The sequence below is a fragment of the Archocentrus centrarchus genome, chromosome 15 (assembly GCF_007364275.1).
Source record: "Archocentrus centrarchus isolate MPI-CPG fArcCen1 chromosome 15, fArcCen1, whole genome shotgun sequence".
Lineage (NCBI taxonomy): Eukaryota > Metazoa > Chordata > Actinopteri > Cichliformes > Cichlidae > Archocentrus > Archocentrus centrarchus.
In genome coordinates this window covers 24,858,004-24,871,792 of record NC_044360.1, presented here as the reverse complement: position 1 = coordinate 24,871,792, position 13,789 = coordinate 24,858,004, and the positions used below count along the sequence as shown (strand labels likewise).

Sequence of the window (13,789 nt, the reverse complement as noted above, 5' to 3'; positions counted from 1 at the left end):
ATTATGCAAATTATTTATTTTTTTGAGGGGACAAAAATCACGCTGATGATGCAGAAGTCTCAAAAACTGTAATCTGTCTTAATGCTGCTATTTAACATTTAGCCAAAATGCTAAATTATTTTTGTTTGTTTGTTTTGTATTGTTTTTGTTGTTGTTGTTGTTGTTTTTTTTAACAGGGACAATACAACCAAACATTGTCACACATTTGCAACTGATGCCATGTATAGATAAAAGTTTTATACATTTATAGGTTAGTAAAAAGGTTGAGAGCACATAAAAACACATAAATACATGTAAAAACATAAAATCTGCCGTGTATAAGTAGTCCAAGTGGATATTATATTTTCAAATCAGAGCAATGAGCAAAACAACTTGTGTAACAAATCAGGCACGGGTGTGTTTTATTTCTGTTATTCATAAGAGAAAGAATGAACGGACTGCAGAGTCTGACTTCAAAGAATAACCATGTGAACATTTCAGTGTGGCAGAAAGGTTCAATCACTTTGTTTCTGCTGTGCTTTTGTTCGTATCCCTGCCTAGAGAAAAGAGACAAAAGAGAGCGTTAAACAAAGAGACAGATTAGACGTAATCTCATGTGATGTTTGGCTTGTTTGTATGATGTGGCGAGCTAGACGCCTCTTACCCCAGACACAGCTGTTGAGCTTGTCCCCGAGCAGATAGAGCAAGGTCACCACAGACATGTTAAGAAAGAAGAAGCCCACCAGACCAGCAGTACTGAAGAGCCCGAGAAGAGGATACACCCAGATCCCCACTGATATGTACACCCATATAATCCTGCAGAACATGTTTGGAATATAAAAACCTGTTTGGCTCATGCAAATGTTCAGCCAGTGTGTCGAGACTCACTGTAACAGCAAAACAGCAGCATAATAAAACATATCTCACATGCAAAGTCCAGTTTGCTTATGGTTTGTTCTGTATTCATGAGGAGATATTGGCTGAATTACAATATGTGAACTATTGGAGGCAGAAAAGAAGCTTTTACCCTCAAGCTGTACGCTCATTGCTGCACTGGACTAGTCCTGACTAGTAGCAAAATAGAGCAATTTAGACAGTGCTGTGCTTTGAGCCACATGAAGATGAGCTTTAAAATGCTTTAATTTCTTTTTCTTTTTTTTAAGTGCATGATTATATGGTTCAAGCTGACTCAGCACTTACCAAAATAAGTAAGCCAAGCCCACAATTCCTAATGCTCCCAGTGCATGCTTAGTCTGTGGGTAGGCGTGAGGCTGAACCAGCACTTCTCCAAGTAAGACAGGAAGGACAAATGTGTGCTAAAGAAACAGGCAACAGCAAAGTGATAAGCCTCAACAGATAAATCAGGATTATTTAAAAAAACTGTAGAAATACAAATGATGCTGACCATAGCGTGGTTCATCCATGGAGGGAAGAAGGTGTCGATGGCAGCTGGGTAGACTAACTCTCTGTCATAGGCAAAGATTGCCCAGAAAAGTAGAACAACAAACTAAAGAAAATGCAGAAAAGACAGAGTTAATGTAAACCAGGATTATTGTTGTAATTAGATAATGTGGGATTTGCAACAATGGGTTTCTCACCGTGCCCACAGGGAAGGCAAAGACCGAGAAGAGAAGGTCTTTAAACTTGCTCAGAATACTCTTCCCCTCTTTCCCAGGTTGGAGATCATTCACTGCCGCCAGTCCAAAGAATGCCATTTGCACTAACTGAAATAGTACAAGCAACATCATTGTTTTCCACTGTCCTTGTTGGGATCGCTGTCATTAATTCTTCACAGCAATTACTTATGAATGATCAATGTACTCACCAAATTCAAAAAAGTGAGATACTTCCAAGGTCCTCCATAAACAAAGATACCTTCTGGCAACTCCTCTCCATCCTTATCGGTGAGATACTTAACAATGAACGCATACCAGCTGAACGCTGTGATGTGAAACACTCTCCTAACAGCTGAAGTCATTCTCAGTGTAAGCTTATACTCCTCCACAATAAATAACAAAAATAAATAATAATAATAATAAACAGAGCAGATACACTGTGAGTGTTCGGGCTCTGATTAAAACACAGGAAAAAACACTCAACTTCAAAGTTTTGAAGCAGTGAAGGTTCTTTAAAGATTAGCGTAAGTCGGCAGCGGCTTATCAAGCAGGCAGTAGACACAGAGCAACACAAGAGACCCACTGTTTTGTTTTTTTATGAAACATGCGGGTTTGTCTTTCATAATCACACTTGTGACTGGGAGGCAAATTTATACACAATGAGAGTGCAATCTGTGACGTAGGAAGATTAAATGAGTCCAGAACAGATACTTCATTATCATTACTGGACTTCAGGAGCTCAGCAGATATCTTTTGTTATTATAACAATAACCCTGTAAATGTATGAGAGTTAAACAAGAGTAAGACTCTTACATCAGAAAATCAATGTGTCACAAGAAGCAGGCCGAAAAGAGCTTTTTCGACTATATCAAAACCAAAAGTCTGCTGTGAAAAACACCTGGTGCCGTCTACATCAATCACTGAATTTTCCACATTTAATTAACTGCACTTCAGACATAGGAGCAAAAACAATAACAACAACAAAAACAACATATTTAAGAAATTTTATTTACAAACATTAAATGGCGATGAAGACATACTGTAAATGTGTGAGAACTCTCACTGCTCAGCTCTACATTGTGTGTAAACTCTTTACAGTTTCAGGATCAGTTTCAACACATAGGTATGAGTTACTGATTTGAAAACTGCAGGGTACAGAAACATTTCAAAGACAATTTAAAGGTTGGTTTCAGCAAATTATAAAATACAATTCCATACTGTCAGATAGTTTTGTCTGTCCATGTGCAAAATAAACTTCCTCCAAAACTGTCCAAAGTAAAAAGTTTGGATTGATTTGTATAAACAGGGTCTTGAAGTAAACCAGACGCAGCTTTGAAAATGTTACATTTACCCTCAATGACATCTGTTTTAACAGGATAAACTAGAATGACACAGTGCATAATTTACACATCAACGCGCAAGTGCATCATGTTTCAGCTGTTACTCTCTTTCAGATTTCCTCACTTTCAGCTGCATATTCAGGATGAAAAACGTTACAGTTTATTTACACCAGCATGAATGTGGTTTTACAAATCCACTTACTTCCAAATATACGCGTGTAATTATCAACATCCTGTTAACATGAGTGTGAAACATTATAATACAAACGATGGGATATTACAGCCGACTACTGCAGACGATCTATTTTCTAAACTTTAACATCATGTCATATAAACTAACTTACGCTGCTGTCAGCGTTGTAAAGAATAAGGCAAGGCCTCTTCACAGAAACTTGGATTCACACATTGCACGTAACCCTGCAGTCAGTAAAAACACGTTTGATCCCGCAGACATGCTCTCAGTTCAAGCACTTTTCACGCTTGGGAGCAACTCGGTGATTCAGCCACAACATGTTGAAGATATCACACGTAACTGGGACGAGGGGTTTTTGTCTTATCTTGTGTATCACCTGATTTTTATGCTCTAAATTTCAATACACATTGCGTGACTCTTCTGTGCGTGATAAACCTTGTTTTGCATAAAAACCCAGAAGAAAAATCCCATTTCCAATAAATATCTTCCACTTCCTTCTACACATCCTGCATCCACCTTTTAACATCTCGTCTTTCTTTGGATCCCATTTAAGTTGACATCTGTCAAAGTAGCAGAGATAAAAAAGAAAAAAAAAGATTCAGCTCAGGGGGAAGCAAGCATATATTCAAACTGTTAATAGCACCCATATTGGTAACACATTCATACCTCAAATCGACTGTAAACTTTCCTCTCCTTTCTCATACTCTGGATCCTCTCCAGCAGCTTTTCTCGCTCCTGTGGTGACTTTTGCTGCCCTTTATTAAGTGCATTGATCCCTCGTTCTTTCTCTCTTTGAGCATTTTTGTCAGCTTTGTCTTCTTTCTCGTCATCAGTGACGGGAGACTCTTTGGTAGCCTCATTCCTGCTTTGGCTATGAGCTGAAATCTGCTCTAGGAGCAGCTTTGTATCGTCTCTGAGGTTGCTGCTTGAGAGCACGTTGGCTGTGGATGAGTGGTAGCGAGACTGGCTTGATTTGGCCTGCTTGGATGTGACCTCCGCTGGTTCAGAACTTTGCCTTACTTGGTCATTTGCTTTGCCACTGCTGACAGATTCTTTCAGACCCTCGATATGATCCGAGTTTCTCCCGCCCGCGTCCAGTAACTCAGGCTCTGTTTTACTATTTTCAGCAGGTACAGGTTGCTCTGAGGTAGGCTCATTTGTGCTGGAGGGAGATTTTGAGACTTTGTCCGTTTCTGACAGAGTCTGGTTGGAAAGGGAATTTGTATCAGTGAGAGTGTGCAATCCAGACATGTTGGTTTCTGCTTTTTTAGCTTCAGGGGACAAAACTGATCCAACTGACTCATGCAAAGGAGAAGAACATGATACTGTTTCAGCTGTGGTGGGTGCCCCGGCTCCTGTGAAGTTAAGGTCAGAGGGAGGGGTTGCTTCTATCTGTACATCTTGAGGAGCTGCAGTTGTTTCTGACTGCGACGCATTAAGAGTAGAGTCTGTAATGACAGGTGAGCTTATTTCTGGTGGCAGATGCTCAGGTGGGGAGTCTGCTGGAGTGGGTACAGTAATAGTGGCCTCTTTTATCTCGATTTCTGAAGCAGAGATTTCAAGACCAGATGCACCAGGTAAACCTGACTCAGGTGGAGACGGGCTACTAGGTATAATATCACCTTTAACATGTTTTGGAGACTCAGGAACCACAGAATCCTCTGCACCATCCTTTGAAACTGAGTCAGAAATCCCCACTTCTGATTGAGAAATATTGTTTTCTGTTTCAGCAACACCTTCCCTTGATTCAGAAACAGTCTTTTCAGACTCAGAAATTCCTTTTTCTGATTCAGATTTCTCAGAAATACCCGTCTCTGACTCAGAAACACCTTCTGATACAGGATGAGTCTTTTCTGATTCAGAAGTTTCTTTTTCCAGTTCAGAAACAGCATTTTCTGATTCAGAAACACCTTCTGCTTCAGAAATGTCTTTTCCTGATTTAGAAACACCTCTCTCCCATTCAGAAATAGTGCTTTCTGATTTAGCAGGTATTTCTGATTCAGAAACACACTTTTCTATTTGAGAAAGGCTCTTTTCTGATTCAGAAACACATTCTTCTGATGCAGGATGACTCGTTTCTAATTCAGAAGTGTCCTTTTCGGGTTCAGACACGTGTATTTCTGGTTCAGAGATGCTCTTTTCTGCTTCAGAAACATCTTTTTCTCGTTCAGAAATGGTCTCCTCTGATTCAGAAGCAGTCCTTTCTGACACAGAAGTGTCTATTTCTGTTTCAGAAATGCTCTGTTCTGATTCAGAAACACTCTTTACAGATTCAGAAATATCTTTTTCTGACTTTTTTGTGGAAGACTGGATTGAGGATGAGTCTGGCTCTGAACCACTAGCTTCAGGAGAAATACCAGATTCCATACGTACAGAGTCAACCGCTGAAAGAGTCTGTGATGACAACAGTTTGGAAAAGGAATCTAGTTGAGTTTGGTTACTCATATTCTTAGATTTATATACATTTTCTTCAGCTGACTCTTGTGGCGAGGAGCTTGTAGAGTCATGTGCGTCTGTTCTATCAACATTTGAAGATAGCATGCCAGGAGCAGGGGGTGAGCTGGACTCTTCTGACTTGGTTTCTTCTGTGATGGAAAGAGAAGGTGAACTGGCGGATAAGGAAACTGGACTCTTCTGTGAACTAGAATCGAGCAGATTATGATCAGAGGAGGAGCTCTGCACTGATGGGCCAGACGAGCTAATTTTTGATGTTATTGGAGGAGGCGGGACGCGGGTTTCTAACTGAATCGATTCAGGATTTTGGGTGTCAGAGGCCAAAGCAGAAACTACTTCCTGTGAACTGGGACATACTAATTTAGACTCCTTTGAGGTAGAATCGGGTCTTGAGCTTTCGTTTTCATCAGTACTTTGTACAAGTGAAGAAACATTAGCAGGAGCAGGATTTGTTGGTGGATGACTGGGGCTACTCTCTTTATCAGCAGGATTTGACAGTATGGGTTCTTGTGGTGGTTTGTTCAGAACAGGAAGATCTGCTGACTGATTGTTGTCCACTTTTGTTGTACCCAAATCTTCTGCATCTTTAATTTGTCCTTTACAGCTCTGGGAGGTACTGGAGTCATTTTTGATCTCTCTGTCCGGCTTGTCAACCTTTTCACTGGCTTCTAGAGACAGACTAGCAAATCCACTCACTCCTGACACTGACTTCCCTGCACTGTCTGCAGTAGCACTCTTTTCCCCCACAGTTTTGGAAGCTGAGTTTTCTGAGGATTCTTTTGGTTCAGGTCTCTCCTTTTTGACACCACTGTTGATTTTTAGGTCAGCTTCTGGTTTCACCTGAACATTTCCTTTGCTCTCTGCAGCTTTTGCTTTGCGTTTTGCTGCCAACTCTTTGAAAAACATTAATCTGACATCAGGATCATTCATATCTACATATGTTGGAAGAGTGGATAACGGTTTGGGCGGTTGATCAGTTTGGGGTAGCTCAGGTTTAGAAGGCTTAGATCGAGGCATTGATGGTGAAAAATGACCCTGCTCTGCTTTGGGCAGTTTTACTGACCCTGTTTCCTCCTGCTTTTCTGGAGCATCTTTAGAATTTTCTGTCTTTGATGAATTGCTTTCATCTCCTTTGGTGCTTTCCTCATCTGGTTTGGATGTGTCTGTGGATGGCTTTAGGTACCGACTCCATTCAAAAGGTTCTCTGGCAGCAGCTCTTCTTGGTCCCAAAACATGAGAAACAAAGGGTAGTATTGTCTTTTCTGACTCAGTTTTGTCACTTTCTTCATCTTTTTGCTCTGGAGTGGTAGTTTGGCTGTCTTGAGGAGGTGGCTGCTCCAGAGAGCTGAATATCAGAGAGGATCTTAACCTGGAACACCTGTTTACTCCTCCGGCATTGTATTTCCTCCGGAAAGAATCTGACCTTCGAAGAACAGAGGTCTTTGGCTCATTTTGGTCTGGTTCCTCTGTCCTCTTTTCCCCTTCGTTTGTGGATGATGACTCTGATGGGGATGGTGTTGTTTTGAGTTCTTCTGACACTGCAGGAGGTTCTTCGAGCAATACCTTAGGCTGTTCTCTGCCAGTTGCTTTGGCGTAATTTGGTATCTGACTCACCCTGGGTACAGCAGGAACTTTGAACTCTCTGACATTTGGGATTTTAGGAATGGACAAATCTAACCCTGGCGCTGTTTGCTGTATGGTGTTCAGGGATTCTTCAAAAGCATCTGGTACCTGAGGCGATGCCATTGGCAGGCCTTCATCTCCTGAATTATCATATGCACTGAGGTATGAGGTAATCCTCCAGTTTCTCAGCCCCTTTTTAACCATAGGATCCTTGCGGTCACTGTTAGGCTCACGAGGAAACTGCTTCTGATCAGCGTGGCTTGAGGGCGTGGGAGAGGTTTGGCACACATATGGTTGGTTTAAACTCAGTCTTCTAGGGTGAGATGAACTAAATGGCAAATCTGCTGCAGGTAGCAATTTCTCTGAGCTTTGGTCATAGTCTTTGGCAGATGATAAATAGTTCAAAACAGGGTCAAAATCAGGTGGTTGCATCTCTTGAGGTTCAGAGTATTGATCTGCTGACAGATAACTTTGGTTCCAGAACTTGTCATAGCCGCTGTAATCTGCTTCTGGTCCCGGTCCTGCTCCTGGATAAGGCTGCTGTCCCCTGTAAAAATGTCTTCCCTGGGTCTCAGAGTCTGGCATTCCCTGGGGTTGCAGGAATTGGGAAGAATATCTTCCTTGAACACCTTCAGCATGGCCGTGACGTTTAAAGGGTCGATTTTCCATCATGGGAATCCTGCTGCGGCCCTGATCAAATGACGGATCCATGTGTGCTTGCTGGGAAGGAAACCGATTGTACACATCCGCAGGGCCACGCAGGGGTTCCTTCCTTTTAAGGGACATCATCCTCCAATCGTCATCCATTCGCTCATCACACGGATGTCTAATCCATTCGTCTGGTTGACCAGGGTCGGCTGACAAAACCTTCCTGGGCTCCCTGTACAGTGACAGTCTGTCACTGGGGTATTCCCTCTTTTGTAAAGGATTTACATCTTCCATCGGAGGAAGCACTTCTTCGGTCATCAGTGGCTGGGATTGAGCATACAGAATCCGAAACTCCTCATCAAAGGTAGTGACGAGTTGTCCGAAGAACAGGTGCGCCATACAGCGGTGTAGTTTCTCAAACGACCACATGAAGCTAGACATGACAAAAAGTGTGATTTAATCCAAGCATCAAATTCATTGCCAGTTTTTAAATAAACTGCTGCAAACCCAAAACATGTATTTAAAAAAAAAAATCCTTGTGTATTATATGGGGTGTAGGATTTCTGTAGTAGTTTTAATTAGCCTCACCTGTAATTTCCACTCAGCACAGCCCTGCAGTCAGTCAGCAAAAAGCAATCCATCATCTGACCTTTGAAGGATTTCCCTGAGCGGCACTGATACGTGCTGCCGGACACCGTCCTCACTCGTAAAAACTGCAATACACATGAAATCACCCCATGATTTATGCTGAACCTTAGAAGCACATCTAGAAAAGTTTTCAATTGCATAAGTCCAAGATAGGTGGCAGCATTGCATTAGCATTGCTTCTTCTGAGCTTGCGTCACAGTAGTTCACTTTTGCAGTAACTATACTGTTCATGTGATTTTTTTTAACACCACTAAATGGGGACTAAATTGGGGACTACTTTGAGCCATGCATCAGTGGATCATGCATATTGTATATAAGGTTAAAAAGGGCAGGAAAAAAAATATAAATGGGAGTGGAAATTAAATGTGTAAACAGACAAAATGCATTGTAAAGAACATTTACTCACTTGAATGCTCTGCAGATTTACTCTGCAGTTGGACACCATGCTCAAGAAGTGATGTGCATTCAGCTCGTCTAGAATGATATAGACAGGAACGTTTCTCATGGCAGCATTGAGAACATCCGCAAAAATGTCAACATCGGTAAACATGTCCATCGCTATGGCAATAACCTGAGGAAATGAAAGGCACAAAGAGACCAGCGTGAAAACAAAACTGGCATGAGCACGACTTCAAAGAAAAAGAAAACTGTGGTTCAATGGGAGGAAAATGACAGGCCAACCTGCTGAGCATTCTTGATAAGTCGCCGGGCCTGCTCCTTGATACTCGGCATGTCCGGCTCAGGGGGGTTAACCAGAGTGGTAACTTCTGTGGGCGCAATGAAGGGGTGCAGGTGAGGCCAGCCAAGGTCCAAATCCGGGACATCCTGGTCGCTGTGAATTGGCCAGTAAGTGTCTGAGGAGCCATCTACCCCGCTTTCCAGAAAACGCTGTTCAGGGAGGCTGATCAGCTGGGGACTCTGAACAGATCCCAGAATGTGCTGAATTTCAGGCGTCGACAGAAAGTCCACCACATCAGCTTTTTGGAGGAACTCATAGTACCCCTCCAAATCCTCCTCGACCAGAGCGTCGATAGCCAAGCGGTACTCTTCCCGGTAGTGAGGAGGGAGGTAGTTGGGGTCCAGGGGGTTATCCCCAGCAGAGGAACACTGAGAGCGGCGTGCCATGCTGTGGTCTTGGGAGAGGAGAAGAGGCAAAAGTAGCACCTTTTGTTATCTTTAAAGTTTAGACAATCTGACAACTTCCATTCAGACTTCCTGACACTCAAGATTGTTCTTCTTTTTTTTTTGTCCCTCTGAGGAATTATATTTTCACCTTATGATAACATAAAGTCTCTTAAAGCCTCCAAGCAATCAAAAGTAACACAAGCAGTTATTCTAGTGTTTGTGTGGGACATTTAAAGTGTTTGGTCTATAGTTACAGCACTGGGAAGTTCACTTACTTGAAAATCAACTAGCTGTAGCCAAGTTGGCATATCTGTCTATCAATACACTATGACAAATCCAGCCCCACAATAAAAAAAAAAAAAATGCACGTCAATACATAGAGTTCAACCCGCTCAGAGATATCACAGCACCTGATACAATATCAGTGGAGCAGTGAGAGCACAATGACTGAGGGAAGAAGGAATCTAACCACAGGATAGATGGTTAGGGTGGGGCCCCCTCCCTCCGGCCAAACACACTCGTCTCCGTTTGAACTTTCATTTAAAGCCAGAAATCTCACATATATGAGAAACATCAGAGTAAAAAACACAACAGCACAAAAGCCCCGTACAGACATTAAAGAGTACAGAGCTGAGAGGAATAAGTTAATCATAAAATGGCTGTCTCACTACGTAAGTGAGTCTGTCATTTATCTACAAAACTTTTTCTTCCCCCTCCCTCAACAAACCGAGCTCCACTGTCCCGTCTGAAACCTCACCGAGAGCTGGGTCACACTAAAGTTACATGTTGAGCCAACTGGGCCCAAACTCCACAGTGCGTAACGGCACAGATGGCGAACCTACCTCATTGGTGTGTACCCGTCAAGCTTCCCGTAGGCTGAACTTCACGCCGGTCATGTCGCCTTCTTCGCTGCGTTGTTTTTGTTGTTCTTCGCAGCTTTATCTCGCTTCTTAGTCCAGGTGTGACCTGCCGAAAGTTTCCTCTAACGCTGCCTTTCCCCCCGTCACCCAGCTAAACCAGTTTACCGTCACGCTTGAGGCATGTTGGCGAGAATGTTTGATTCACAGCGAGCGAAAGGGAGAAAAGAGCTGTCGACAGAGATCGCCCCGCCTCGTCTGCAGCTCCGCAGTTTGTTCACTTTTTGCTCTTCACAGCTCGATGAGCCCAGAGCCAGCTGGACTCTGCACAGCTGACACTCACACTAAGTCACCACTACTGCTGTAAACCGGGGCCCAGTGGCTAATTAAGGCCCTATCAGGTATTGCATTGCTACTCCATAAAATCCTTACTTATATTATTTAATGTTTAAGCTAGACACTGCTCTTTATTATTAGTTATTATCACTTAATAAGTTTTCATATGATCGCATTGGCTTATTACTAGGTTATAAAGGCCAATGATAAACACACTGTAAATTAATTATCAATAGGTTATAGCAGGATACTGCACCATTGTCTAGGGGCATACTGACACAGATATTAATCCCAGGCTGTTCTGTTTATTCACATAAACATGAAACTGCTTATTTATAGGTTAAAACAATGCTTTACTTAAGCTGTTATTATCAGAGACGGAGCTAAAGGCTAGGCCTGCCCCCCCCCCCCCCCCCCCCCCCCAAATAAAAAAAAAAAAATCACATACTGGGTGGATAAGGAGGTCTAGCTCCCCTTTTTCTGTGAAATTTTCCCCTCCTTTATACAATGTTAAATAACATTACACGTAATAAAAGCTATTGGTTCAAATTCATAAAATCGTGAGGACACTGGAAGAGATTTGCAAAGATATTTGGCGACTTGAGGCGACCGTGGGCGAAAAAGTGCTGGCAACGCAAAGTGGGCGGGAACTCTCATGGCAATTTGGTTTACTTCCTACCATTCCCTCCACATTGCAAGCATTTGCTCATCACACATTGCTTTGAAGCTGATGGCTAGTTGCTTGTGGACATTCTAGGTTCTGGTTGTCTAAGTGGCCCTCTGAGGCCACATATCAATTAATGGTATCCTGTGCTCTCATTGATAGTAGCTTCAGCTGCTCATCTGGAAAATGAGAAAAGTTTATCTCAGGTTCTGCCCACTCTCCTAATGTATGCTTATGGAGGCAGAAAGGTCTGTGCACATTAAAATCATTATAACTCACTGAATTTTCAACAAGTTTTCAAGTGCTTTTGGTTGATTTTATTTTTTCTGATAAAATGTTCAGATTTCCCATGAACTCTATCCAGGTATGTTTTACTGCATTGGCAGTGTATTTGGGATCATTTTCATGCTGATATATTAACTATTGTTTAAGACCATTTTAAAAATTACTAGAATGTCTGGCTCCTTGGAAGCAAAATGAAGGGTGTCTCTTTGCACAGTACTGTAGAAAACATTTAAAAACTATGGATCTGTCACTTCTTTGTGTAATTACACTTCATGAAATGTTTGTGGTTTAGGTTAAAAATAACTCTTAGGTTAGGTTAAAAATAACCCGCGGTGGGGTGGTTGGGGGGGACTGGGCACTGCATTTCCATGCCCAGGCCAGTATGTCCTGTCGCCTGTTTGTGTCTATTGTTGAGTGAATGGGCATCTAGGGGGAGCGGGCCGCCCTCTGCAGTGGGGGCGAGGGCGCCAACCTCGGGTGCTGCAGTGCTCCGGGATGCTGTCACCGCGGCCCCGGGCTCACCTCCCCCTGCCCTGTGCTGGGGTGTGGGAGGTCGGGGTGCCTATTGAGCCAGCGGACAGCTGGCTCTCTTCTTCCAGGATTCTTCCTGGTCATATGCCCCCCCCCCCCATACACAAACACACACACACACACACACACAGATTACACATCACTCACAGATGTAGGATGGAGAGGCCACGTGGAGAGCTGCACCACCACTTGCCTCTCCGTTTTAATTGCACTTTAGTCATTATAACTCACAACACATACACACTTACAACCTGATACACATAGGACCTTTGGGGCAGGCATGTTACTCAGAGGTTGATGAGGTGGGGCCGCTGAGGTGGCCCCACTCGGATCCTCGTCACTGTCTGTCCCCAAATTTTATTTGCACTTTAGACATGGAGGGTTTTGGGGGGGCAGTGTGGGCAAGCACTGACGACCAACAGTTGGTGCTTGTGGCATAACTGTCCCCTCAATTTTAACTGCACCCTATACACCTCATTCACTCACAAACATTAACACATAGACCTATAAGTTGGGGAGGAGGAGGGGTGGATGGGTCATCTTACACCCCGATTTCTTGCGTCTCGCCCAGGGTAGGGGTCGGGTGGTTCCTTGGGGACCGGGCTGGTGGCGTCCTGGGGTCGCTGTTGGCCCTGGGGTGGTTTCCACTTGCCCCGCCTTCAGAGGGTGGGTAGCTATGGATGAATGTGTGTCTTTGTGTATTTGTCACCGTCTCCGTGAGTATGGGTGGGTGAGTGAATGTGTATGTATGGCATATCTGTGTGTGGGTAAGTATGTATGGGCATGTATGAGTATCTGTGTATAAATGTGTACACGGGTGTGTGGGTGTGTTTGTATGTATGGCTGGACCTGGGTCTGGGCCTTGTGCCTTGCCTCCTGGCCGCTCCTTGCTGGTTGCCTCCTCCCCCCTACCCCCCTGGGATGGGGGTGCCTCGGGGTTCCTGGGTGGGGCTGGATGTTCTGGCGTGGGTGCTGGCCTACCCCCCTTGGGGGTGCGGTGCGGGGCTGCGTTGGCTTCTTCGGCGTGGGGGGGGGCTCTGTGGAGGGTCGGGCGGTCCTTGGGTGCCGTGGGCCCGGGGGCCCTGCCGCCGGCCAGTGCAGGGGGCTGGCCGCTGGGGGGGGGCTGGCTTCTCATCGCCTTGGGTTCCCTGGAGCCCTTGCTCCTCGACTGGGGGGGCTCCGTCTGAGACCACCCTCTCCCGTCTGCTGGGGTAGGTGTGCGGTTGTCTTTGGACTGAGTGGCCGAGGGTCTTCCTGGCTCTTGGTGGGCTGCTGGTGGCCTGGGTTTCCGGGGGCTTTCCGTACCTGCCTCTAGCTTCTGATGGGTGGAGCTGCAGCGTTTTGCCCTCATTGGTAAGTACGTTCCATGACACAGACACAAACATGACACAGACACAAACGCCCACTCAATCACAACTCAACAAAATTGTTGGTGTGCGTAACATGCTTTGTTAGTTTTGTTTTTCACACACAAACTTATTTTTGCAAGT

At 44.1% G+C, this 13,789-nt stretch overlaps 2 protein-coding genes across 3 annotated transcripts; both read right to left on the bottom strand.

The window, feature by feature from the left end:
- Positions 1 to 390: 390 nt before the first annotated feature.
- Positions 391 to 2,074, bottom strand: LOC115793464 (androgen-dependent TFPI-regulating protein). The gene is made up of 6 exons (XM_030748478.1): positions 1,805 to 2,074; positions 1,578 to 1,703; positions 1,385 to 1,486; positions 1,180 to 1,295; positions 644 to 795; positions 391 to 536 (listed from the first exon to the last, which is right to left on the bottom strand). Exons 1-6 carry the CDS (start codon positions 1,955 to 1,957, stop codon positions 499 to 501), a joined length of 687 nt encoding a protein of 228 aa, XP_030604338.1. The 5' UTR covers positions 1,958 to 2,074; the 3' UTR covers positions 391 to 498.
- A 510-nt stretch (positions 2,075 to 2,584) lies between these two features.
- Positions 2,585 to 10,734, bottom strand: fam83ha (family with sequence similarity 83 member Ha). 2 transcript variants are annotated; one of them, XM_030748159.1, is made up of 6 exons: positions 10,469 to 10,734; positions 9,183 to 9,634; positions 8,908 to 9,072; positions 8,442 to 8,566; positions 3,795 to 8,286; positions 2,585 to 3,688 (listed from the first exon to the last, which is right to left on the bottom strand). In XM_030748159.1, the coding sequence occupies exons 2-6, from the start codon at positions 9,624 to 9,626 to the stop codon at positions 3,677 to 3,679; spliced, it is 5,238 nt and encodes a 1,745-aa protein (XP_030604019.1). In that variant the 5' UTR covers positions 9,627 to 9,634; positions 10,469 to 10,734; the 3' UTR covers positions 2,585 to 3,676. The 2 variants fall into 2 exon arrangements, with proteins under 2 accessions (XP_030604019.1, XP_030604020.1); XM_030748160.1 differs by lacking the exon at positions 10,469 to 10,734 and having other exon boundaries at positions 8,908 to 8,975; positions 9,183 to 9,289.
- Between the last annotated feature and the right edge of the window lie 3,055 nt (positions 10,735 to 13,789).